The sequence below is a fragment of the Passer domesticus genome, chromosome 4 (genome assembly GCF_036417665.1).
Source record: "Passer domesticus isolate bPasDom1 chromosome 4, bPasDom1.hap1, whole genome shotgun sequence".
In the NCBI taxonomy this organism is placed as follows: Eukaryota; Metazoa; Chordata; class Aves; order Passeriformes; family Passeridae; genus Passer; species Passer domesticus.
This window is the reverse complement of record NC_087477.1, coordinates 2,053,939-2,080,772: the sequence shown is the minus strand read 5'-3', so window position 1 is coordinate 2,080,772 and position 26,834 is coordinate 2,053,939. Positions and strand designations below refer to the sequence as shown.

The following is a 26,834-nucleotide window of genomic DNA, read 5'->3' as shown; positions in this document are numbered from 1 at the left end:
TGTGGGTACATGTAGCTGTATTTACTGGTAGGTCGGGTATCTGACACGTGTCTTTGAGTGTGGTGCCTTTATAATGCAATGTGCAAATGCAGAAACTGAGACACTAATGAGGTTATTTGCCAGAGTCCCAGTCTCTGCCCAAGCTGTAATTCAACACTGCAAATTGGTCTCTGGGTCTGAGCCTGTGTTTTCTGTTTCCTGGCTGAGTGCTTCAGCTGCTGGTGTTGTTTTTTGAACAGGAGCACCTGACTCTTCTATCTTTATGATTTGTGCTTTTATGATTTGAAAGCAGCCCTTGCTTCAGTTTTCTAGTCAAAGGGCTTAAAATCAAAGCTGTGAACATTTTAGAAGAGTTAAGTAGAACACTTGAATGAAATTTTTTTTTTTAGGCCTGCAGTAAGCAGGTGTGAGACCAGAAATTGGTGCCAGAGTAAAAGCCTTTCTGTGCTTGTGCTCTCCTGCTCTTACTGTACTTTGATGTTCCTCTGGACACAGTGGGATGTGTTGTCATTTTCTGGGACTTCTGTTGCAGGCAACTGGTTTTCTTTTCAAGGTGATTCTTATGTTTCCCCTCATGACTTGTCCAGGTGGCCAACCTCCGTTCCAAGGTGTCCTACTCTGCAATTGTCACTCTGGGAGAGCTCTTTGTGACCTTGAAGAAGAACATGGACTCTGAGGTAGATGAGGTTGCTCGGGTCCTTCTGCAGATGGTGTCCAACTCCCCAGAATTTGTTCAGAAAGCAGCCAGTCAGACCCTGGGGATCATGGTGGAGAATGTGACTCCTGCACGAGCAATGACTGCTCTCATGGACATGGGAGTCAAGTAGGTTGTTCTTCTTTTAGTGATATTCTTCACCTTCTAGTGTGTGGGAGGGAGAAGGGATGAGACAGAGAATGGGAATGGTGGGAGGGAAGGGTCCTGTATGCTGCATCTTCTGTGAACTCAGTGACTTCATTCTCCAATCAACGTCATTTCTCTCTTCTTGTCACCTGTTTCTGCCCTCCTGCAGCCTATTAGTTCTCAGAATCCCAGAACTTTAGAATATGGGGAGTTGGAAGGGGCTCATCAGGACCATTGAGTCCAGCTCCTGGCCTTGCACAGAACAGCCCAAGGGTCACACCAAGTGCCTGAGATTGTTGTCCAAATGTTTCTTCAACTCTGTCAGGCTTGGTGCTGTGACCACTGCCCTGGGGAGCCTGTTCCAGTGCCCAACCACCCTCTGGGTGAAAAACCTTTTTCCTGATACCCAAATGAAAGCTCCTCTGACTCAGCTTCCTGCTGCTTCCTGGAGTTCTCCCAGGCTGTCAGATTTTCCTAGCTGTGGTGACTGGTGGGGAAGTGAAAGTGCCTGCAAAGGCTGAGGATAGAGCCTTGTGCTTTTGTGGCAAGAGGGACAATTGCAATTGCAGCTGTGAGTGGTGTTTGGTATTTCACAGCACTAACCACAGGGGCCCTGGGAAAGCCATGTCTCCTCATGATGCCATTAGCTTGAGAAATGAGGAGGGTACTTGCTGGGGTGTGGAGCACATGGGGGACAATCTGCTGGGTGTGGCACAGCCTGCACAGCAGGTGCAGCTCCTGCCAAAAGGACTCTTGTATGACTGTCCTGGCCATAGAACTCTACTTTCTATTCAAACTCATGTTTCATGTTAGCCTTGGGATGATGAATCACTTTAAAGGCACCTTCACAGCCTGACTGCCATGGAACAGTTGAAGCACATGCTGCCTTAAATGTTGGTGCTGGGCCTGGTAGTTCCCAAGAGACACTCTCTAGAACAGGACAGCCTGGCTAAACTGCCTGTCCCTCCTTTCCTCAGCTTTGGAATAGGGTAAAACATTCAGATGTATCTGTTGCCAAGCCTCACAGAAGAAACAGGCTGCATTGCTGGATATTCTGCAACTTCATGGCCCACAATGTGTTTTCCCTGCATTTGTTTCTTCCCAGAGGTCTGCAGATTTGGGGATCATGGGTGGAAAGAGCCTCAATCCTGCTGCAGCTCTGTGTACTGGGTGCCCTCTGATGGGTCAGCATGAGTTGTCTTTAATTTCTAAATCATTCATATGTAATCTATTTCCTTAATCTTTCTCAGAGTAAATACTGAGAAAGGAGCTGGGTATCAGAGAGTGCAGGGAGACTGAATTCCTCCCTCTGCCTTGCAGGCAGTCCTTCTGTACAATGCTAGCTTTGTGTTTACCTGAGTTCAGAACCTTCTAGCGGTGTCTAAAGTTGCAGGGAGAAGCCAGGCCTCCTTCCCCCAGCAAGGACAGGGAGCAGGCTCTGGCCAAGGCCTGTGCTGCTGCTGCTCCTTCTCCCTGTGCCCCAGGGTTTGCTCTCTCCTTCCCAGGAGCCGCCACGCCCAGGTGCGGAAGTGTGGGGCCGAGCTCCTCCTGTCCCTGATGGAGAGAATTGGAGTCACAAAGCTGGCAGGCACAGCCAGGGCTGAGAGGCTGGCACACGTGGCAGGGAAGCTTGCTCAGGACTGTCACCAGGACACAAGGTAATGATCTTCATTTCACCTCCTAAAACAGGAAAAGCCTTTTGTGCCTGGCTATAAAGGTAAAACCCCATAAGAGTGGAAACTAAGGGAAATATCAAGTTCCCTCACTGTGTGAATAAGGCTCATAGAAGCATGGAATATGCTGAGTTGGAAGGGACCCATCAGGGTCATCGAGTCCATCTCCCGGCCATGTGCAGTGACCCCAAGAGTCACTGCATGTGCTTGAGAGCATTGTCCAAAGGCTTCTGGAGCTCTCTCAGCCTTGGTGCTGTGACTATTGCTCTGGCTTGCCTGGGCAAATGGCTGTACTGGGTAACCTGAGGTTGGCTAGCAGAAAGGAGCATTGCCAGCTTCCTGTGGCTTGAAGGATTCTTTACTGAGATCAAAAGAGCTCAGATGAGCCAGTCCAACAGTTTTCTTTGGCCTTGGGTGCACAACACAAAGCCAAAGTGTTGGCTAATATTTATCACTGAAGGATTCCAAACATCCATTTCTCCTTAACTTCAGACTTTCTTAGAAATATTTCAGGGGTCTTTAGCCAACATATTCAGTCTTTCTGAACTTGGTCTGCAGATTTCTAGAATGCTGTTTTCTGTGGCTCAATGACCTCCAAATTTCTTCTTGAAGAAAGCTGTGATTTCCTAGTGGCAAAATCAACCCAAACCACCAAAGTCCCCTTACTCTGATGATGAAATTCCCATTAATAGCTGCCAAGAACACCAGAGCAACTAACTGCCCCTGTGCATACATAAAGTATAGAATAATCAATAGGATGCATGAGGTGTTTTGTCCTGGCTTCCCTGCCAGTTAAAGAAAGGCAAATTATTGTGCAATGGCAGCAAGACACTGCTAATAGGCTCTGACAACAAAGCAGATGTGTTTTGCTTGTTCTCTGGGATCCTTTGATCCCACAGGAGCACACCCACAGTTTCAGAGTGAAATGGTATTTTTCTGTTGCCCCACATTCTCCTCTTGCCTCCTGTGTTCATCTGACAGCACTGTGCAGTATCAACTGGAGGTAAATCTCCCTCTTTGCTGAGTAGGTAATGCCTTCTTGTGCAAGGATTGCACATGATGAATTTAAGGTATAAGCCTCTTCTGTTCACACTCTTCCTTTCTTTGTTCACTTTTCTTTCCTTTCCTCCCTCCCTCCCTTCCTTCCTTAGGCATTATGGACAGGAGATGGTGAAGATGTTGCTCAATCATCAAAAATTTAAAATGCTTTTGGAACGATCTCTTTCCACCAGTGACCTGGAAGATATTCTGACAAGAATGAAGAAGGAAGTAAGTGCTTGGCAGGAGAAATGGCTCCTTGGTGCAAGTATTGCCACTGCTAATATGAGATCAAACATCCCCAATCTGTCTTGATCTCATTCCTCTACTACTGAATCATTTTTCTCCTGGGAATGAGCTGTTAATCCTCAGCCTGTTCATCTGCAGACCACAAAGAAATTGATGTTATTAGGGAAAAAGTGGGGTTTGAATATTTTCAATATCATTCACAAAGAAGAAAGGGAAAGAGAGCAAATGGGTTTACATTTAAGTGTAAGGCCCCACCATGCTCTCCCTCCTCTGCCCAGTAAAGCAATTAAGTGAGAATAGTGCTTCTGAAGAGAACAGAGTCTTTGCAAAAGATACTGGAAGTAGTAGTACTAAAAATTTCCAAATTTACAAAAGATGGCCAAGTCAATCCTAGTTACTACAATTACAGTCTTTTGGGAATACTGCCCTGCTGTCAAGCTCTGTGGAACTGGAAAAATCTTGGTGAATTCAGCAGCATCCAGTGGAAACCCCTTTGTTTTGGGGGTTTTTTTTTTGGGGGGGGGGGGGGCGGGGATTTTATTTTTTTTATCAACATTACAGAAGGGAGCATGCCTTTGTTCAGGCACAGGGAGAGTGAGTGTTGAACCAAATCCTTCCAACACAATGGGCCAATCCCCAGAGAGTCCATTTTTTTCTGTTGCTTCTGTTGTTTACGAACACTCGTTGCCTGCCAGTTTGCATTATTCCCATTTATGCTCAAGACTAATGAATTTGGGATTTTAGACTGCTACTCAGTCTAGTAGCACCCATAGCCTTGCCTTGGGCTATTGAAAACAAAGAGTTGGCATCACTGAATCCCTGGGCTGTTTCCATCTGTAAGTTAGGAAATGTTTCCCTAAGCCTTGGTAGCAGTGATCCTGGTTCTAACTTGTGTTTTAAGCAGGGAATTTCCTATTTTATACTCTAAAGATTGATGGGGTTTCTCTATGTCTTTGTAGGGGATGGAAAACCAGAAGGCTGAACGCCCATCTGTCAAGGAGCTGGTGAAGAAGAGGAACGATGGCTCCAAGAAGCCCCAGGCCACATTGTCTTCTAGCAAACAGTACTGAGCACTTTATTCAGATGTGACAAAGCACATGACAAGCTGTACATGTCTCTTCCTCAGGAAAATCTTTATGGCAGAGATGGCCAGTGACACAGATTGTTCTCTTTCCCTACAAATGCTCTATGATAAAAAAAGTCTACTTCTGCATTACACTGAACACAACTTCTTTGGAGGGGTTTTCACAACTGAGAGACAAAAAGACCCCATTGGTTGCAGCTCAGACGATCCAGTGCAGTGGCAAGGGCAGTGGTATGGAGGCTATGACAGGGCCAAGTTTCTGCTGCCTGACTTGGGACAAGGAAATTCAACCAGGGCTTTTTTTTCATCTGAGTGGAGTCTTTTCCACATGGGTGTTTTGATGAGAAGTCCCAGTCTAGAAGCAGGATGCCATTCCACAAAGATGCAGTTCTCATGCATGTGGTTTGGCCTGGCTGAATCATGGTTTTCTTACCCTGAAACAGGATCAAGTTTGAGTAGTAAGTAGCAATGCAATTCCTGATCAACTTCAGGCAACAGGTGTCTCAATGTGGACTTTTTGTCTTGATATTCCTGTCCTTCATATGATTTGCTTGATGGAGACAGCATGTTTGGTTTCTTTTGTCCTGTGCTGCAATCAGCATTTAAGACAGGAATTTGGTCCTTGCTGTCTCTTCACGGCAGTTGCAGAGCTACTTGTACCTGTTCTCCTCTGATCACAGAGGGGATTTATTTAGCTCTGTCACGCTCAGCAGTGGCAGGAAAGTGACCACATGCCTCAGTAGCATAGCTAGCATCTTTCCATGGTCATGCAAGAGACAGGTTGATCCAGGAGAATTGTTCCCAGGGGGGTTGTTAAGCTGTGGATCTAGTCTCTAGGGAAGCAAATGAAATGTGAGCATAGTTCTGGGGTGTCTGGCTTCTGTTTTTATCTCTGTGACTGATTTTCTGAATCCTTCACATATGACCCTGTTCATCTGTTCAGGTGCACCTGAGCTATTTTTGCAGATTGTCATGCCTGGTTGTAGAGACACTTCTCCAGAGTGATGAGTTTCCTTATTATGAGACACAAACATCCCATATGAGGAGCCACTTAAACTTGGAAGTAGTGTCTCTCTTTCTCCACAAAGCAATGTGACCTGTGTGCCTTGGCAGCCATCTGAAGATAGATCAGATGCATCTCATCCTTGCTTTTCCTGAGTGAGCACTGGCGAGAATGTTCCTTGCAGATTGTCTCCCAAAATGATTGTCATGAGGTCCACATTGTTTTTCAGAGCCTCATGACTTTCCAGCTTGAAATCACATCATTAGAAAAGCTACTGAAGATGTTTTGCTCACAATTTACTGAAGGTATTATCACCAACAGGTCCTCATTTGGTTTTATTTTCCAGGGTGAAATCTACCTCTGATGGATGCCTCCTACACCGTGCACAAGCCCAGGTCACGTTACCTCCGGTTGAGGAAGAAACGGAGCTGCTCCAGAAGCTTTACAATCTCCTGGAGGCCAAGGGGTTTCAGACGCGCATGGAAGGAGTGGCACTCCTCCAAGACTTGTGCAAAACTAGCCCCCAGCTCATCTCCACTAACATTGTCCAAGTATGTAGTGTATCTTCATTGCTCCTTTCCTTTAGCTCCTTTCCTAAGCCTGTAGCAGTAAAGTTAATTCAGTGTGTCTTGGCACTCCATCCTGGCTGTTTGGGACATGCTGGTCCCTCTTACCCAGGCAAATTTAATTCAGGTCCAGGCTTCAGGACAAGTTATTTCAGTCCAGCTGTATACGTCTGGCAGCTGCCTATTGATGCTGTTCATCAGATGATGACAGAATTTTCTGCTGGTGTGACTGCTGCTCTCTCCTACTCCCTGTTGGGTTAAATGAAGGCAATCCAGCCACTGAAAGCATGGCAATTATTCTCTAGACCAAAAATGGGTTTACCTAGGGAAGAGAAGATCAGACTGGGTTGGTTTAAACCCAGGGTTTTTTTTAAGAATACTTCCATATACTCCATCTAGTCTTGCACAGGCACAACTCTGGCTCTCATTTCCACCCTTGTTCCTATTCCTCTTGGTAAAGACAGTTCTCACCCTTCTTGAGGGGTCTTTTTTTCTGTTTGGAAAAGGAGGAAAACAGCTAAGGACTCATCTCTGCCGTCTCCTCCCAGTAGCTGCTATTCCCGTTTCTCCAAGAAAAGGTGCCTGATGATGTGTCTGTCAAGGGACTGAACCTGCTCTAATGAGGGTTGTACAGCTCATTAAATTCCAGAAGTCTACCTGTTGCTTAGAGAAATGGTCTGCATCCTGGAAGAGTTGATCAGAGCCCTGCACTTCTCCAGATACTGCTGCTGAGACAAACAAAAGAAAACTTAGATCTCCTCCAGCCATAGTTTTGGCAAAATCCTAATTGCCCTCAGTACTTGAGGCAACTGTGTAGAAAACCAGGCATTGCAAACATCTGCTTCCATACTTCTAAAGCAAAGGTAGTCTTTAGCATGAAGAAATGGAATGGATTTAATGATTTCTAGATGGAGAGAAATACCATAGGAACTATTCTGTCCCCAACCAAACCTCTTAAAAACAGAAGAAAATCTTTCTAGCAGCATGAGGTTGCGCCACCATTCCAGTGAGTGGCCCACAGGAAAAGAGTGAAATTGTGCAAGCAAGTGCTGACCTGACAGAAAGGATCACTCTCATCTTTTACATTGCTGACTGCTACATCCACTCTTCAAACAAGGACATGTGAATCCAGCTTTCATGTTCTTTGTTCTCTTCACAGATTTTTGAATATTTTGTCCTGAGAATATCTGACAGCCACAAGAAAGTGAAGCAGAAGGCGCTGGACGTGCTGGCTGAAATCACAGGCGTCCTGAAAGATGCCTTGAACCCGGTGATCATTGATTTGGTGGAAGGAATAACGAAGAACCTGAACTCCAAGGACCCCAGGGTTCGTGCTGCAGCTGTGAAAGCGCTGGAAGAATCCATTGCTCATTTAGGTAAGGCTGAGCCCTGGCATGGACTCTCCTCACCTGTGTCTCTGTCTCTCCGACACAAGAGAGTGCTGAGTGCCTTGATAGCTGCTGTTGTCTGTGGAAAGCTCCAGCTGGCATCCCCCAGAAGCTGTGCAGGTGCAGTCCTTATGCACCAGTCCCCCAACAGGCTTGAACGTGATCAGCATTTCCCAAAAGTCCCAGGAGCCCTTGGCTCTGTGCTGCCTGTCTGAAGAGCAAGTCCCAGACTACAGCTTTGCTGCAGTTCAGAGGCAAAGGGGGTTTGGAGTTTGATTGGGCCCCGTTTGACTTCCCAAAATGAATAGCTTTGCTCTTGGCATGAAGGGAGAGTGACCCATCAGAGCTCCTGCAGAGCAGCCACCGGGAATGCTCTACATGATAGGCATTAGCTGCCTATTTACCCCTTTTCTTCTTTGTCTTCTATTTTCAAAGGGGAACTTAGGATTCGCCAAGTTCATTTCTTTATAACAAATAGGTATAAACCCAGCTGTCAATGGTGCCTTGTTCCACATGTTGTTTTGCATGGGGCAAGATGTCTACAGCAGTTAACTACATAGGCAAAGGCTGCTCTCAATTCCTTTGCCACACAGATTTATGTCAGCTCTGAAAATGCCACACTGGGGAAATGTGCCTGAAAATAGGAGTGTTGAAGAGGCAGGTGTTCAAGGGGAGTTGCCACTTTCTCCTCCTCAGCTGCTCTGTGAACTCAGGAACTGCCTGACTCGGTGCCTTTCTGTGTCCCAAGTATGGGGTTCTTCCTTTTTGCTCTGGGATGCAAAACCATTTCACTACTTACATGTGACTGAACTCTTGATGTCCCTGATGGGCAATGTTTTAACATAGCTCCTGATACAGCAGACAACTTTGCATTTACAAATGTGAAAGGAGAGCTTTTCTTTTGCAATTTAAAACCCTGCCAAGCAGGCTGGAAGGAATGAAGAAAAGGATTCAAAAACCAGCAGAAATGTACTTTATTTTATAGAATGGGGTTGCCCCTGCCCTTTCCCTCTGCACTGTCCCTTGTCCTATGGCCTCAGAAAAGTGAGCAGAAACATGTGTTTCACTTGTAGATAAAGTATCACTGCTGAAAGAGTTCAGCTACCACTGGAATCACCTGAGTGGCCAAGCTCTGCTGGATGTCATGGAGTGTATCACAGGTATGGCCTCCCCTTCTAGGCCAAGAGGTCTTCCCAGGGAGTATTTACAGGCAATGCCTGTGAACAGACAGCAGAGTAGCTCCTCCAAACCAGGAGGTGCTGAGCTTGTCCCTCCAGCCCAGTGCCCAAGGCAGGTGTATTTGGCAGGTTTCCCTGGCTGCTGCAGAGCTGTGCAGCATCTGAGATGGGGGCAGAGCTCGGCCTCGGGGCTGAGCTCCCACTGGGGCATCTCAGAACCCAGCTCCAGGAAAGGGAAGGGCTCAAAATACCCCAGCTGGCCCCTCTCTTGGAAGCTCAGGGACATCTGTCATCTTTTAGGGAAAATGGTGGCAAATGCTGTTTCAGGGGATCAGTTTGTTTTGTCCTCACAGAACTCTTGTTTTTCTCTTGGAAAGCTTTGAGGCTGAACTGTGCAGAGCCTGGGGTCACAGCTTAGGTCAAAACTCAACAGACGTATTAGAGGCAGGGATTTAGTGCAAGGCAGCCTTTGGGGGCAGAGGGGCAGAAGCAGAGTGCTGAGGCTCCCTGCCTGTGCTGTCAAAGTGGCCCTGGACTGAGCATTTCTGGGTGTGCAAACAGTGTCTGCCTGTGTCAGCACTGTCCCAAATGTTACAAATGCAGCTGATAATTGATTCCTCAGAGGGGCTTGCTATGTCAGCAATAGCCAAGGAATGGGAAAATTATAATCCCAATATATAGTAGAACAGACGATTGACAGTCTTGCTATATCTGGGGCTAAAGCCACTGCTAATTAGGCCAACATCTTTGAATGCAAGGTTTAATACACTTTGTGTCTCCATTAGGAATTTCAAAAGGGCATGTTCAGCGATTGGGAATGTCAAAGGCCCTTTAAAGAGCTTTGAAAAAAGTAGATCTCCAGCAACAGGGAATTTAGTTTTACAGATCTTTTGATCTCTTTTTCAAATAAAAGAATGAAACATAAATTAGGACTACTTTAGAAAAAGTAGATGTTCTCTCTGAGATTTAGTAGGAAGAGACAGCTGTTCCTTACCTTCAATAGTCACCAATATCTTTAATTGTATTTAAACTCAAGTGAATTCCCATGTTAAAATGGGTACCATAACCCTTTTCCTGCTTAGCACAATTGGGGTTTGGGTACTTTCAGGAGCTGTTTTAATATTGATGACTGCCAGTGGATTAAAAGCTTAGAGAAAATAAAGTCTCTTCCACCACAGAATAATAAATGGCTACTAGATAACATTTTGCCTGATCAGAAAATAAGAATGGTCTCCAGAGCTTTTCAGGATTTGATCTTTCAGCCAAATCTGCCATGCAAGGAGCCTGTTGGTAGTAAATTTTTGTCTGTGATATAGTTTGGTTCAGAAAATGAGCAGAGAGCAGATTTCAGAGACAATATGAGAAAACACTCGTGTTTTGGATGAATTTCAGTCCCCTGTGTAGCATTTTGCTCTTTCTATGCCCCTACGTCAGTGGACATTATAAGAAAAAATGCTATTAAGATTGGGAGGGGAAATGGCATTAAAATGTGGAGATGCTCAAATGCCACAGCAATGGGGTCTAGCTAATTCTCTAAGACGCCCTGAGGTTTGAAACAGCTGCTTGTTGGAAGCCCCAGAAGCATTCTGCCAAAGACACCAGCTAGTCACTGATGTTTCCAATCCAACTGTCAAGCAGCAGCCATCTCTGGTGGGCAGGAGTTTTGAGATGTGTTCTAATCCTGCCCTTTGCTGTGTGCCATTGAGCAAAGGGAAGAGCCAGATTAAACGTTTGGCACTTGACATCAAAGTTATGAAAATGGAATCATCCCTTTTATTAGAAATCTCTCAATTTTCTGTCCACGGTGCATTTCCGAATCTTCAGTGTGGGTTTAGACAACTTCTTAATGGAAATAAAAAGCAACTGGACATTTCATTCATTGCTCATGCAGAAAGATAATGTGAAATAATTTAGTAAAGGGACAAAGTCTGCCACAGGGACAAGGCTGTGGTTGGAGAAATTAGTCCTGAGGGGTTGGTGGTTCTGTTTCCAGGATGATCAGCTGCTTTGCCCGTTTCTGGATCATGGGGCTCTGTGCTATTTTGCTGATCTTAGCCAGAAGGCTTCCAATTAGCAAATGCAGAGGTAGATCCCTGTTTGCATTGAGGCTGATGGTTGAGAAGCTGTGTCTCTCTCCCGGCAGTGCTTGTGGAGTGGGTTTATGCCAGGAGCCCTGAAGTGGTCCAGCACGACGCCCTGCTCGTGCTCTGGTCCTTCCTGGAGAACAAGGCGCTGCCGGTGCGAAGCGCCAATGTCCGCACTGTGGCCACCAAGCTTGCCTCTGCCCTCTACAAGGTGATGGGCACCAAGCTGAAGAGATGTGCTGCCAGCCAGCCTCCACATGTGCGGGAAAACCTCTCCAAAATGTTGGGCTGGTGAAGGCATGATGTTCTCCAGAGAGATGACAACGTGCTGAGTTGGACACCTCCAGATCTGCCTTGTTAGCTGTGCCAAAAGAGACCAAATGCTAAGGAAGGGTGTGCACCTGCCCCCTCTCTCTCCATCGCCCTTCCTAGTCATGGCATGGGGGGCCTGAAGCAACTCCAGACTGAGGACAAGGTGAAGGCTGATCATGGCTCAGCCTCACACAGAGGTGAGGGGGAGCTGGGCCAATCTCTGGTGGGAGGAAGGGTCTTGTGGCAGCCCAGAGAGCCTGTGCACATTGCCAATGAACAGCTGTGCCCTGCATGTGCCCCTGCAATGAGCTGTGCTGCTGCCAGTGCCCCGTGGAGCTGGAGGGCTGCTCAGCTGTGGGGCAGGCAGAGGAGCAGGAGGGTGCATGTGCAGCTGAGCCATTGCTGGAGAGCACAGGGCTCTGGGCTCCCTGCTGTCCCAGGGCAGCCCAGAGGCCAGGGTGCTCCTGTGGCAGCCCTGTGGAAGTGGGCCAGGGTTTTCCCTTGGCCTGCCTCAAGTATCTGCCAGCAGGAGCATGTTTCCCTGTGCAGCTCTTTAGAAGTTTGCAGGAAGTCTGTCCCATGAGATATGGAGCTTTAGCTGCTTTAGGTTTGCATTGTGGCCCCTGTTAAATTTTGTGTCTCCATTTTGCAGATCGGACTGTTTACAGTCTTACCGAGAAGGTTCCTCTGGACAATTCCCATGGTGCCTTACCCACAAAGTCCTTGCCTGCTGTACAGAGATCTCTTTTCTCCAAGTTCAGGAAGAAGCTGCTGCCTGTATGAAGATTGTTTGAAGAATAGGATTTACGTGTTAGGTTTCGTAGTTACAGATGCATATATGTTCTGATCCTTAGATGTAGTTTTGAATAAATGTGTTTTGATTGTATCTTTAAATCTTGATTACATATTTTTAATTGTATAGATTTTATACTGATGATGAAAAAAAAGTAAATAAATAAATCAAATTTAAATAAACCAGGAGAAGAATGTGAGACCAGGTCCTGCTAGCCTAGAGATTATGGGAGTGCAGCTCACTCAATGAGCCGGTGTCTCACCACATCCTTTCCTCCTCACTGGGCCTCTCCTCTTCCTCTTTGGCCATGTTTTCTTGCTGTCATTTGTGCTGCTCTTTGCTACTTGGCATTATGACAGGGCCACCTGTTGACTTGTTTGGGGGACAATGGATCCAAAAGATCCTGTATAGTCAAAAGCTTTCTACATAGGTGTGTTCTGTGCTCAGAAAAGGCCAGAGAAAAGAAACAAAGAGAAGTGTGTCCAAACCCCAAAGTTTTGCTCCTTTGCAGTCTCACACAGATCTGGCTCACAGGTGTCTTCAATCACAATTTCATAGGTAAGAAGAATTCGTGTCTTTCACTGGGAAAAGATGCACTGATTTGGAAAAACCGTCTGTATGTATATTTACCCAGGACAGCAGCCCAGCTGTGTTGTTTGCACCTTGTTTGCAGAAGGATGAGTGCACTGGGAGGCCAATAACAAGTGACAAGGGTTCCTCAAATCTGTACTGCAGCCTGGGTGCCATTCAGCCCGAGCTAGGGGACAATTTGTTCATCATGGAACAGTGCTTGCCACTGAAATGAATTCCTGCACAGGTGGAAGAAGCAATTCTGGATGCAGCTCCAGCTGTGGGTGGGCTGCATGATCATTGACAACGCTGCCTTTCCAGAAATTATTCCACAGTTTCCTTTTATAGGCATTTGAAGCTTTTGAACTTCACATTTCACTTTGCTTTGCCTTAGGGAAAAACACTTCTAGGCCCAGTGCAAAATGTAACCTTTTGCCAGCAAAGTTCTCATGGTTGCCAGCTTCTGATGTTACAGAAGAAACGGCATGGGATTGTGTTAATTAGGTCTTCTGAAAGAAAAATTCTATGTCACCTGGCTGCATGTGTTTGCTTAGCTATGGGTCTAGTCCTGGCCTAGTAAAGCCCAGGCAGGGTGGCATGTTGCAGGGAAAACTAGCCCGTGAGCTTGTGGGGTTGCCATCACCAGCAGAGTGAATGTGGCCTTTGGGGATTTCTCTGGAGACAAAATTAGGTACCTACTCCATGCCACAATATTCTCTTAGATCTTTCTAAAATATCCTAGAAAAGGCAGTGAAACTTCACATCTCCTTGCACAGCCACTGTTTGAATTGGGGCATTTTTGTCCCTCCTCAAGTCATTGCTCTTGCACACCAGAAACATGAACATCCACCAACAGGAATGATGCACGGTCCTCCTGCTGCTGCTTCAGAGCACTGGGAAGTGCAGACCTGGGTATGACCACCATGAACACTCAATTAGCATTTCATGCTCCTTCAAGCTATCCAGATCTCAGGGCTTTTTGTTTCAAAGCAGCCACTGTACTGGCTCTAGGGAAGAACAGGAAATGGGAAGCAGCAACTGCCAGCCTTGCAAGGGTGTAGGGGAAAACCACAAGTGTTTGCCTCAAAAGATGAATGGGAAGAGTGTAATTGCCAAAGCAAAAGCCTCATTAGGATAGCAGGATCAGGTCTTTACTGCATGCTTGCATGAAGATCATTTGGTACCTCCTTTTTGCATCTCATGCAGAAAAGGAGCTCTTAATAATACCATGCTACTTAAAAGCGCATTGGGATGTAGCTCTGTAGTGGTTCTCAGTGAAGCAGACTGCCTGCTTTGTCACTGCCAGCCCTGGTGAGCCTGCGAGGGATCCTAGTGTATCCCATGCCTGCTTTGCCTCCAAGCAAAGCTGGCGTTTCCTTCTTAGTGTAGAGTAAATAGAAGAGTAATAAAATGGACAATTAAACTGGCCACTTTGGAGGATATGCTCATGCTTTCACATGTCAGTTCTGTACCTCATGCTCCCAAGGCCTGTTACTCATTATGGAATATTACAATAAAAAACCACAGCTTTTATGTTACATCTTAATAAAATTGCATAAGATCATCAGGAATTCTGCTGGCAGGAACAAAACAAGAGCCTTCCAACACTCACTTGCAGCAGTCCTGGATTTCTGAAGCCCATTGTGAAAAGCTGCTGTAGACTGAGTGTTTGGAGTTGGTTTGGGCCTTTATGAAAGATTTGTGGAACAGAGTGCAGGGCTCTCCTAGCAGAAAACTGTTTGTCCAAGCCCAGGGACATGGTGCTGGCAGAAGTGGAGCAGCCCCGCTCCCAGCCCAAGAGTCTGTGAGCTGAGCCACGCCAGGGAGAAAAGGCACTGAGGGGCTCCAGCCCAGCTGCTTCACCTGCTGTGACTGTTCCATGGAGCTCTGCCACTGGCAGAAAGTCGATGCCAGACAAGCCACCGAGCTTTCATCAGCTGCTAGAACTACTCCATGACAGCTCCTGTTCTTCCCGAGAGAGATCCCGGCTCCACCTTGTAACACGTGTCATAGGGGGATCTGTTTGTTAATAAACTGTTGGGGTTTTTTTCCACTTTCATCTATTAGTAATAATTTCCTATTGCAGGAAAGGGATTGTTGGAACAGTTTAGAGGAGACGACTTATTGCACAGTATCCTGTTTTAAGTTGTCTCAAACTCTGTGAGACAGATGGCTTCACATAGGAGCATCCCCAAGGCTGCTGAGGGAAAGGCAGAGAGGAAGACAAACTGAGTATTTCTCAGGGAAATTCCTTGACACCAAACCAACCTGAGTTGTCAAACAGTGGACCTGCCATTTGGAGACAGGGGGAAACCTTTCAGTGTGTTTGGTCCAGGGTGGGTTATGCTCAAGGCAAAGGTGTGTCAGTGCACTTGATTCCTTCTCTCCTCATTGTGGCCAGCACGCACAGGAGCCCAGAGCTCCTCCAGAAACCATCACAGCACTCAGTGAGAGAAAACTTGTGCCCAGTTCTCACCGAGAACTGTGGTGCCCAGCATTCCACCGCACTGGAATGAGGAACTGTTCCAGCTCTTTTAGAAGGAGCTAAGGAAGTTTGGCCTTCAGATCAGCTCCTTCCTAGCTCTTGATTTGCTGCCCTGGGTAAGGTGCTGCTTGTGGCAGCACTTGTTTCACAGCTGACAGCCCTGCTCTGATGGCGAGCAGCCATTGCAGGAGCTTTTGCTGGTGACATTAAACATTTCAGATCTTCCTGAGGAAAGCTCAGGGCAGAACTTGTCAAAGGAGCATTGCCTGGGCCATGCTTTTAACATTATATCTTTCCTCCACTGGCATTCATGTCCAGAGGCCTGTGACCCCAAGTGGGCTGCTGCCTCCTAAAATCCCAAATGCCACAGGATGTCTCCCAGACCCAAGCTGCCAGCACCTCCAACTCGGGCTGCCCTGGCAGTGCCAAGTGCCTCTTGCAAAGTGACACCATGAAACTGGGGTGGTGAGTTTTGTTTCCAATGGAAAATGGCCTGCGTTCAGCCAAGGGGCCTGTGGCCCCAACTAGTCTGCTGCCTCCTGAAATCCCAGACGGCGCAGGATGTCTCCCAGAGGCAACCTGGTACCACCTAAAGCTCAGGCTGCCCTGGCAGTGGGAAGCACCTCCTGGAAAGGACATCAGCAAACTGGCCTGGTCAGTTTTGTTGCCCATGAAAAACGGCTGGCGTTCGTGTCCAGGGACCTGCATCCAGCCCAGGGGCCTGTGGCCCTCCATGGCCTGCCACCTCCTAAAATTCCAAATTGAGTGGCATGGGGCCTGTGCTGCAACAACTCCCCTGGGCCCTGGAGTCTCAGACCTCAGGCAGGCACCGATGACCAACAGGGAAAGGCAGGCAACAGGATGCTTCTTGCTTTAGCAAAAGTCTCAATCCTTTATTGTGCCAGCGACCAAGACAAGAAACAAGGGGGTAGTCATGGGTTTTATATGACAGGCTAGGGGTGGCATTTAGGGTCAGGGTCCAATAGCAGAAGGAGCAGGGGACCGCAAATGGGTGGATCAAGGAGGACAACCAATGGAAAAAACTAAGGTGAGGACATTGCAGTAGAATTGAAACCAATGGGGGTACAGGAAAGGAAGAACATTCTGGAGCCATTCCTTCTTTGACAAGATGGAGTGGAATGCCTTTTTCCGGACTTCCAGGGACATGCCCCACAGGGTGGAGGGGTGGAATCTTCTTTAAATCACACCCCTCAACCCATGCTGTCTGTCTGGGTAGAATCCCTGCCACCTGGGGCGGGGGCACTACACAACTCCCCCTTTTTTATTTCTTTTAGAAACAGGAGAACAATCTTTAAGTTATGGCCCCAGAATACTCTTTAACTTAAATTCCTTCATACTTATGGAGTAACTTCTAGAGGCATTAGGACAACTCATAAAGGGATTCCCGGGGACATAAGAATGAACAGTGAAACACTATTAACAAGTAAATGACAATTATAGAACTGATAATTTTAGCTAAACTTCAGACAATAAAGAATCTTAATGGAAAGATTAAACATGAAAGGGGTACATACAAGAAAATAATTTTGACATATGTAAAGATTGAAAGGTATAGGTAAGAAAATAAGTTTAACGTAATAATCAAAGTAACACTTAAGGAAAGTCTTTTCTTTCATTTCTTTGTTCTCAACTTAATGCCATTAATCTAAGTAAACTAGTCCTTTTTTCTCACTCTCACTGTCTCTCTTTTCTTTTTCCTTTTTTTCCTCTTTCTCTTCCCTTTAAGTCTTTCAAGTATTCTATACTATCACTCCTTGTCTTACAATCAGAACTCCCACGGCTGCTGGGCACTTTTTTTGTGCCACATCCCTTACTTCTCCTTCTGGCCAGCTGTGCTGTCAGGCTGTGATATTGAATTTTAAGGCAGCACAGGCACTGGCTTTCTCTCTCTCCTGGGGAGTAGGGGGTGGCTCAATGCTTTTCAGGGCTGTTCCACTTTTTCATCTTACAAGGCCTTCACCTCCCCTCCTTTGCCTGAAGCTCCGGCCTACTTCACCCAGCCGCAAGGCTTCGCCTCCCCCACCCAGCCCTGGCTGGGTAGGGAAGGTCTGACTTGCTTCACGGACTGGGACCAAGAAAGTTCTCTTAGGAGTTCTCTGCTCTTTTCACCCCTGGTGTTCTCAAAGGCACTCCATACCTTCAGTGGCCAAGCTAAGTGCCAATATTCAAATCTAAGCACTGATTGCTTTAATCACAGCTTCCCAAAAAAACTCACTTCCTTCTTACCCTATGACAGACACATACTTTTACAATATGATATTGTCTTTCTGCGGGGTTCCTTGCAGAAAGGACAATAGACAGGGTATAAAGAGTGCATTCTAAAAACTCAATTTTTCCAATTAATTAAAATAGAGGCATTTAAAGATTTAACATGAATAATGGGAGTTAGGATTGTTTCTGTCATATTAAATTCTTGTAACTTTAGTTGAGAACTATTTACATTTTTGTATATATTAAAATTGAAAGAGATAATAACAGTCTGTAAAAACTAAATCAACTTTAACCAACAAAAGAATAATACTGGTATTGAATAGCTTACATCACTTCAATTAATACTATTAAATCAAGTTACTCCTTTTTAATGAAGACTGGGGAGCTGTAAAAGGTTAATCAAACAAACACATCTTCAAGGTGATCTAGAACTTGGTTAAACTTAAAATTATCTAAATACAACTGAAAATATATTTACCAGGAAGGAGGAATAAAAGGGGAAGTGTTATGATTTCTATAGAAAACTTGTACAGTTACATTAATTTGCTGTCTGGAGCAGGCTTGGTGATGATTTCTCCTCTGCTGGCGGCGCTTGGGAGCTCTAGGTGTCAAACTTTGTTGAATGCAGTTTGCCACAGCATGCTGGAGATGCCTGCCACTGCAATCCATGGTGGTGGTCACTGGCGCAGGCACAAATTCATTGAATATGAAGTTTCTTTGGGGAGTCCGGATGGCAATGGCTGCATTTAAAGGAGGCTCTCGACACTGGAACACATGTCCCAAACTGTCTGATGGATCAGCCTGGCTTTAGAGGGGCTGTATGGTGCTGGTGGAGGCAACTAAGGGGGAGACCCTCTCAGGAGAGGGAGTAGAAGCCCTGATGTTGTATGTTGGGTAACTGTAGCAAGTTGTCTGGAGGTCCAGTCGGGGGGTTATGGGCGCCACCATTTTGGCGGAGTAAAAAAAAGAATGGTTTCCAGAGCGGGGTCTCTGGTTCCATCTTCCCTAGAAGAGGCGTGCCCTATGATGGAACGGTCAGAGCCTCCAGAGGTGGTGCATTCGGGAGAAGAGGCAGAGCCAGAGGCGAGATCAGAGCCAGGAAGAGAAGGTGAAGACCTGGAAAACAGTTTCAAGGTGGTGTGACCATTACCATCTTGAAAAGGAGGGTCTGGGATGGCATGGCCAACACTACTCCAGATCAGGGACTGGGGAGGGTATGGGAAAATCAGAGAGGGGCAGAATAAGGGGAGCTTCACAGAAGCTAGAAGGGGTTTTATGGGAGACATGACCAAAGGCAGGAGGCCTCGATGTGCTGCATGATGGTGTAAGGTCTCTTGGATGGCAGAGGATATGGGCAGCAATTCAGGTGCCATAGTGAGTGTTCTTCACACAAACTAGGTCCCAAAAGTTGATGGTAAATATGGAGTCTTGCAGATGCACCAGGAAAAGTGTTGTAAAGCCACCAAACAATTCTTTTCAGATCCCATTTAGAAAACTCTGTCCCTTAAGAATCTAAAAATAAATTAAAATATTTATAAATGACCTGTTCTTCCTTTGTAATTATTGTTCCCATCTTTATCTTTGTCCCTGTAAACCTTCCCCCACGCAACACTAGGACTGGGGGTTCCTGCAATCTTGGCCTGAAAGCTCTTGGGGATGAGACCTGGGTCTTCTTTATAAAATTGTCCTAGCTTGACAGCACTTTTAAAAAAAAGACTTACGGGGCTGTTGGTCTTGACCCGCTCTCTGCTGCCTCTGATGCTCAGCTCTTCTCCTTTCTTACCAAGGGGAGCGTGTCTGGTACCCTGGCAACCAATGATCATCAGGGCCTCAGGGCCCTTAGCATTGCTGCCTCACGTTGGGCACCACTTGTCGTGGTGGGTGGCTGTCTAGAGTACCTTCCCAAAGAAGTGTCTTGGAAAAGACTCCTCAGGAGCACAAGGCACGACTGCGCTCATGCTGGGTGATTTCTGCTCTTCTGAGATCCAGGCAACACAGAAAGAGAGATGGGGTCTTTGTGTGGGGTTCCAAGGAGAGCCTTCATTGAGCTTCTTCTTCAGGAAAGTCTGGGGACTAGGAGCCACTCAGGCAGGGAAAGCACAGCTTTATATAGGGTTCTTGAGGGGCGGGACAGTACACCAGGGCCAATGGGATGAGGGCACAGGGGTGGAGAGAGTGGGAAGGGCCAATGGGATACATTGAATCTGCATATCACAGCAAGGCATGCTGGAAGAAGCCTTTCTTCTCACCTTGACAAGAGTGGTTATTGCTTGAGGGGTTTTCCATCCAGGGGACAGTTGTAGACTTTTACCTGTTGGCCCACTGGCCTTCACAACTCCACTACCTTTATTCATTAAAAAGGCTTCTCCCATGGCTTTTTTACAACAGCGTAAAAACCATGAAAATGTAAGCAAAACAAAAAAAAATTACAATTAAAATCCACAAAATGTTTTTAACTACATGTCCTGAGTTGACTATATAATGCTTTTATCCCCAATCATCTTGTTCTGTTTATACCAAATAATAAGTTTTACACATTTAAGACTCTCCCAGACAGTGAAGAGGGGAGGGAAGAAGCGCACAGTTTGTTTTCAGACTGCTCTCACTCCTCCACATTCCTGCTCCTGAACTGTGTTTTCTGCAGATGTACAAACAACCGGACAGAACTCCTTTTTCCTTTTTTTTTTTTTTTTTACTTTTAGTTAGTTTTAGCTAGCTGAGGCAAAGAAGTTCCCTAGACTGTATTTTTTTTTCCTTTTTTCTTAGACCTGTTCAAGCCTACTCTAGACTGAACACCCAAAAGAACACCAACAGCTCCACCTGTGGCCTCCCTGGCCGGGCCTGGGCCACGGCAGTTGCCTGGGCCACGGCATTTCCAGCACCAGAGAGACTGATCAAAGACTGAGTGAGCCGAGCTGCAACTCGGGGAGGGGACTGTTCTGAGTTTGCCTTTTTTTTTGGAGCAGTGAGAAGTTTTATTGTTTAATATTGTTTGGGTTCCATTGTTTAATAAACAGGTTTCTTTCCACTTTTTCTCCAAAGAAATATTTTCTCCCGAACCAGTTAGAAAAAAGAAAGGCAATTGAATCTGCTTTTGTAGAGAAGCCCCTTTAAGAGTTATCTCCCAAACTTGCCCTAAGCCAAGACAAATACAGTTTGTGGCGCCCAACGTGCGGCTTGAGAAAGTAGAAAAAAACCCTTTATTGATCGCAGGTTGGTTATGCTTGCTGTGTACTAAGTTAAAGTACCCAGTAGCCATGTTGTTTGAATTTGTAATGTCTCTTGGGGAGGCCTTTATGTGGCTCTGGTCTCTAGACCTTTTTGAGGTTTCAATACCTTTCTGGTCACTAAAATTATTGTCCCTATCATGTAGTTTTTCCAGTAAAAAGACACGGATTAGATTAGCTATTGTGCTGGCCTTGGTGATAATGCTTTATAGGGCATTTACAAAGATACTGGCGTCTGTTTATGATATGTGTGGTTTATGGTTTCTTTGTCCTACCCTGCATCCCAGTTCTAACAGTATGTTTTGAGAATTTATTAGTAATTACACCCAGCTAGTTAGAGGAGGAGCGGGGAATGAGGCTTTCCAGCCTTTCCTTTCCTTCTTCTCCTTTGAATCTGTTACGTCACTTTTGGAGAATGTTCAGTTTCCCCTAAATGTTAAAGACACCATCTTTCTGGTATTTAATCTGGTAAGCTTCCTCTATATGGTCTACAGCTTCTCTAGAATGAGGGCTGAGATGTCTAGAAGGGCTGATGAGACCCCTGACCCAGAAGTAGACCCACATGTGGAGAATCCTGAGTGGGGTGGAGAATGGGAAAATATGGGCCAAATCCTGAAAGAATTCTCTGACCCTATAGTCTGGGACTTTCCCCATGAACAAATTCAGAACCAAGCTACGGTGAAGAAATATCTGAAAGAGAAATATCATAATGACCCTAAGGAGAAAAAGATCATTGCAGTGAGCTAAGCCCTAGCATATGCTTATCACACACTGCTAGATACTCTAGGGCAGCAGACAGAAGAAAGAGGGCAGAGAGATACATCAAGAGCTATCCCAGTCACTCAGGCTCCAGCCAACACCCCAGGCTCAAAGCCAGCAGTTAAACCAGACAATAAGCCTCAAGCAATGGCTGTTGCTACTAGCACTAGAAGTGGGAAGTGCACAGACAAGACCGATCGACCAGTGGATGATGATGATGATGATGCAGGAGAAGGACCATCAACATTTCCTGACATAAAATCAGGAGTCAAAGCAACTGCCACAAGATCAGAAGCCAATATTGAGTCCTTCTCCCTGAAGGACCTGCGTGGCCTAAGGAAGGGTATACACCCGACCATCTGATGAATCCAGAATTAGCTGGTTAGTCTGTCTTTGGGATGCTGCAGCCGAGGCTACAATTCTGGATGGCACTGAAGCGAGGCATTTGGGATCCCTGTCACATGATCCTGTCATCGACCAAGGCATGATGAGGGGGGCTAACCCTCACAGCCTCTGGGCACGGGTCTTGGACAGTGTAGCGCAAAGATACCTGTGTGCCGATGATCTCTACATGCAGCAAACACAGTGGAAGACCACAGAACAAGGGATTCAATGCCTGAGAGAAATGGCAGTGGCTGAGATTATCTTCTCAGATGACATAACAACTAGGAATCCAGACTTGGTACCATGCACATCTGTGATGTGGCGAAAACTGGTAGGACTTGGGCCACATGAATATGCTTCTGCTCTAGCTATCATGAAGTGGGATGACAGGGATGAGACCATGCTTAACATGGCAAAGAAGCTCCGAGCTTATGCAGATGCTGTACACGGCCCAACACATGCCAGAATCGCAGCAGTGGAAACACGTCTGCAGAGATTAGAGGATAAGATAGAGGAGAATCATAAGAAGCTCAGAGAGGAGATTAAAGAAGACCTTCTCCAAATCTCAGCAGTACAGATCAAAAGTTCTGGTACCCAACACAGACGTTCCCCAGATAGAGAGAGAAAGTACACCCCACCAGCTGAGCTGTGGTTTTTCCTGCGCGATTATAGAAAAAACTTGAGGCTGTGGGATGGAAAATCCACCGCTGCTCTGGCCCGAAAGGTGCATGAATTGAAAGAAGACAGAGCTCAGAGAAGAAGTTCCACCACAAGAAAAGCAACTCCAGTTGCCCATAGCCGAACTGCCAGGTATGATGATGATGATGACATATCCGATCCCCTTGAAGGAACCTCTAAGATATATGCCCAAGAAAAGAAAGATAACCAAGCTTAGAAGAGCCCTGCCTCTAACCAGGTAGAGGCTAAGGAAAATCGTGTTTTCTGGACAGTGTAGATTCGTTAGCCTAGCACATCAGAACCACAAGAGTTTAGCTTGTCCACACTAGTGCACAGTGTACCTTAATTCCATCAAGACACGTGGGGACAGAATCCGTTTCTATCGCTGGTGTAACAGGGAGATCACAAGACTTCACTTTAGTAGAAGCTGATGTGAGCTTGACTAGAAATGAGTAGAAGAAACACCCTATTGTGACTGGCCCAGAAGCCCCATGTATTTTGGGCATAAATTATCTCCAAAGTAGGTATTTCAAAGACCCAAAAAGACTGAAGTAGGCATTTAAGATAGTAGCTGTAGTGACAGAGGGCGTCCAGCAATTGAATACCTTGCCTAGACTGTCTGAGAATCCATCTACAATAGAGCCTCTGAAGAGAAAAGAGCAACAGATACCGATTGCCACTTCCACAGTGCATCGTCGACAGTATAAAACCACTCAAGATGCTATGATTCCCATCCATAAGATGATCTGAAAGCTGGAGAGCCAAGGGGTAGTCAGCAAAACCCACTCACCCTTCAACAGCCCCATCTGGCCTGTGCGTAAATCTGAAGGAGAATGGAGACTGACGGTGGACTACCGTGCATTGAATGAAGTGACTCCACCACTGAGCGCTGCTGTGCCAGACATATTAGAGCTCCAGTATGAGCTTGAGTCCAAGGCAGCAAAGTGGTATGCCACTATTGATATTGCCAATGCATTTTTCTCCATTCCGCTGGCAGCAGAATGCAGGCCTCAGTTTGCCTTCACCTAGAGAAGTGTGCAGTACATTTAGAACGGCTGCCCCAGGGGTGGAAGCACAGTCCTACCATCTGCCATGGACTGATCCAGAGTACACTAGAAAAGGGTGAAGCTCCAGAACATCGGCAATATATTGATGACATCATTGTATGGGGGAAGACAGCAGCAGAAGTGTTTGAGAAAGGACAAAAAATCATCCAGATTCTCTTAAAAGCTGGCTTTGCCATCAAGAAGAGCAAAGTCAAGGGACCTGCTCAAGAAATCCAGTTTCTGGGAGTGAAGTGGCAAGACAGAGGGCGTCAGATTCCCACTGATGTCATCAACAAGATCACAGCAATGTCTCCACCATCCAACAAGAAGGAAACACAAGCTTTCCTAGGCGCCATTGGTTTTCGGAGAATGCACATTCCTGAGTACAGTCAGTTCGTGAGCCCTCTCTATCTAGTCACCTGTAAGAAGAACACTTTCCACTGGGGCCCTGAACAGCAGCAAGCCTTCGTCCAGATTAAGCAGGAGATCGCTCATGCAGTAGCCCTTGGCCCAGTCAGGACAGGACCAGATGTGAAGAATGTGCTCTACTCTGCAGCCGGGAACCATGGTTTGTCCTGGAACCTGTGGCAGAAGGTGCCTGGGGAGACTCGAGGCCAACCACTGGGATTTTGGAGTGGAAGCTACAGAGGGTCTGAAGCCAACTATACTCCAACAAAAAAAGAATTTTTAGCAGCCTATGAAGGAGTCCAAGCTGCCTCAAAAGTAATAAGCACTGAAGCACAACTCCTCCTGGCACCCCGACTACCAGTACTGGAGTGGATGCTCAAAGCAAAAGTTCCCTCTACCCACCATACCACCAGTGCTACATGGAATAAGTAGATTGCTCTCATAACACAGTGTGCCCGTATTAAAAAGCTGAACAACCCTGGGATTCTGGAAATAATTACAAACTAGCCAGAAGGTAAAAACTTCAGTCTCACTGATGAAGAAGAACAAGAAGTGACACGTGCTGAAAAAGCTCCTCCATATAACCAACTGCCAGTGGAAGAAACACAATATCCTCTTTTTACTGATAGTTCCTGTCTCATGGTAAGAATGAATCAGAAGTAGAAAGCAGCCGTATGGAGACCCACACAACAGGTTGCAGAGACAACTGAAAGAAAAAGTAGATCAGGCCAACTTGCTGAACTCAAAGCTGTTCAACTGGCCTTGGACATTGCTGAAAGAGAGAGGTGGCCAAAGCTCTACCTCTACACTAATTCATAGATAGTAGCCAACGCTCTGTGGGGATGGCTGGAGAGGTGGAAAGAGGCTAATTGGCAGCGTAGAGGAAAACCAGTTTGGGCTGTTGAAGAGTGGAAAGACATCGCTACCAGGGTAGGGAGGCTACCTGTGAAGGTCCGCCATGTAGATGCCCATGTCCCCAAGAGTAGAGCCAATGAGGAGCACAAAAACAATGAGCAGATAGACCAGGCTGCAAAGATAGGCGTGTCCAAGATAGACCTAGACTGGGAGCACAAGGGAGAGTTATTCCTAGCTCGAGGGGCCCATGATGCCTCAGGTCATCAGGGTAGAGATGCCACCTATAAGTGGGCACGAGACCGAGGGGTGGATTTAACCATGGACAGTATTTCTCAGGTAATCCATGACTGTGAGACGTGTGCTGCCATCAAACAGGCCAAGAGGGTGAAGCCCCTATGGTATGGTGGGCGGTGGTCCAAGTACAAGTATGGGGAGGCCTGGCAGATTGACTGCATCACACTGCCCCAGACATGCCAAGGCAAGCGCTACGTGCTCACAATGGTAGAAGCCACCACGGGATGGTTGGAGACCTATCCTGTGCCTCATGCTACTGCCCGTAACACCATCCTGTGTCTTGAAAATCAAGTCCTGTGGAGACATGGTACCCCTGAGAGGATTGAGTCAGACAATGGGACTCATTTCAAGAACAGCCTTATCAGCACCTGGACCAGAGAATATGGCATTGAGTGCGTGTACCGTATCCCCTACCATGCACCAGCTTCGGGCAAAGTGGAAAGGTACGATGGGCTGCTAAAAAGCACCTTAAAAGCCTTAGGTGGGGGATCTTTCAAAAATTGGGAGCAGCATCTGGCAAAGGCCACCTGGTTAGTTAATACCCGAGGCTCTACTAACCGAGTGGGCCCTGCCCAATATGAGCCTTTGCACAGTATAGATGGAAACAAAGTCCCAGTGGTACATGTCAGGGGTTTGTTAGGGAAGACAGTTTGGATCAATCCTGCCTCGAGTACAGACAAACCCATTCGCAGGGTTGTTTTTGCTCAGGGACCAGGTTGCACATGGTGGATAATGCAAAAAGATGGAAGAACACGATGTGTACCTCAGGGAGATCTGATTGTTGGGTGAGAACCATGTATAAATATCACTGTTTGCTGAATGTTGCCACCATTGTCTGTGTATAGCTGTATATTAGATGTATAATGTATGTGTTTGTAGACTTAAAATATATATTCGTTTTAGTAGTAAGGTGACGATATGGGGATAAGGGGTGGAATGTCCTGGGTTGACTATATGACGCTTTAATCCCCAATCGTCTTGTTCTCTTTATACTGAAGAATAAGTTTTACACCTTTAAGACTCTCTTCCAAACAGTGAGGAGGGCAGGGAAGAAGCGCACAGTTTGTTTTCAGACTGCTCTCAGTCCTCCACATTCCTGCTCCTGGACTGTGTTGTCTGCGGATGGACAGACAGCCGGACAGAGCTCCTTTTTTCCCTTTTTCTTGCTTTTAGTTAGTTTTAGCTAGCTGAGGCAAGGAAGTTCTCCGGATTGTGATTTTTTCCTTTTTTCTTGGACCTGTTCAAGCCTGCTCTGGACTGAACACCCAGAAGAGCACCGGCAGCTCCACCTGTGGCCCCTGGCCGGGCCTGGGCAGCAGCATTTCCAGCACCAGAGAGACTGATCAGAGACTGAGTGAGCCAAGCTGCAACCCGGGGAGGGGACTGTTCTGAGTTTGCTTTCCTTGGATCAGTGAGAAGTTTTATTGTTTAATATTGTTTGGGTTCTATTGTTTAATAAACAGGTTTCTTTCCATTTTTCTGCAAGGAGATATTTTCTCCCGAAATGGTTGGATGGGGGAGGGGCAATTGAATCTGCTTTTGTAGAGAAGCCCCTTTGGGGGTTATCTCCCAAACTTGCCCTAAACCAGGACAAATACAGTTAGTGGCGCCCAACGCGTGGCTTGAGAAAATGGAAAAAAACCTTTTATTGATTGCAGGTGTCCCTGTCTGTGATGTCCACTGTTCC

At 46.4% G+C, this 26,834-nt stretch overlaps 1 protein-coding gene across 1 annotated transcript; it reads left to right on the top strand.

Annotated features, from left to right (window-relative positions):
* The first annotated feature begins 2,825 nt into the window (after window positions 1-2,825).
* LOC135299805 (TOG array regulator of axonemal microtubules protein 2-like) lies at window positions 2,826-12,199 on the top strand. The gene is made up of 8 exons (XM_064419227.1): window positions 2,826-3,783; window positions 4,761-4,864; window positions 6,235-6,439; window positions 7,614-7,830; window positions 8,916-9,002; window positions 11,164-11,395; window positions 11,537-11,613; window positions 12,069-12,199. The coding sequence occupies exons 1-8, from the start codon at window positions 3,571-3,573 to the stop codon at window positions 12,197-12,199; spliced, it is 1,266 nt and encodes a 421-aa protein (XP_064275297.1). The 5' UTR covers window positions 2,826-3,570.
* Window positions 12,200-26,834: the final 14,635 nt, after the last annotated feature.

Coding starts and splice junctions, on each gene's coding strand:
- LOC135299805 (XM_064419227.1), top strand. CDS start 3,571: ATGATGAATTTAAGGTATAAGCCTCTTCTGTTCACACTCTTCCTTTCT. Junction 4,865..6,234: donor ACATTGTCTTCTAGCAAACA/GTACTGAGCACT, acceptor TTTATTTTCCAG/GGTGAAATCTACCTCTGATG. Junction 7,831..8,915: donor AGAATCCATTGCTCATTTAG/GTAAGGCTGAGC, acceptor TTTCACTTGTAG/ATAAAGTATCACTGCTGAAA.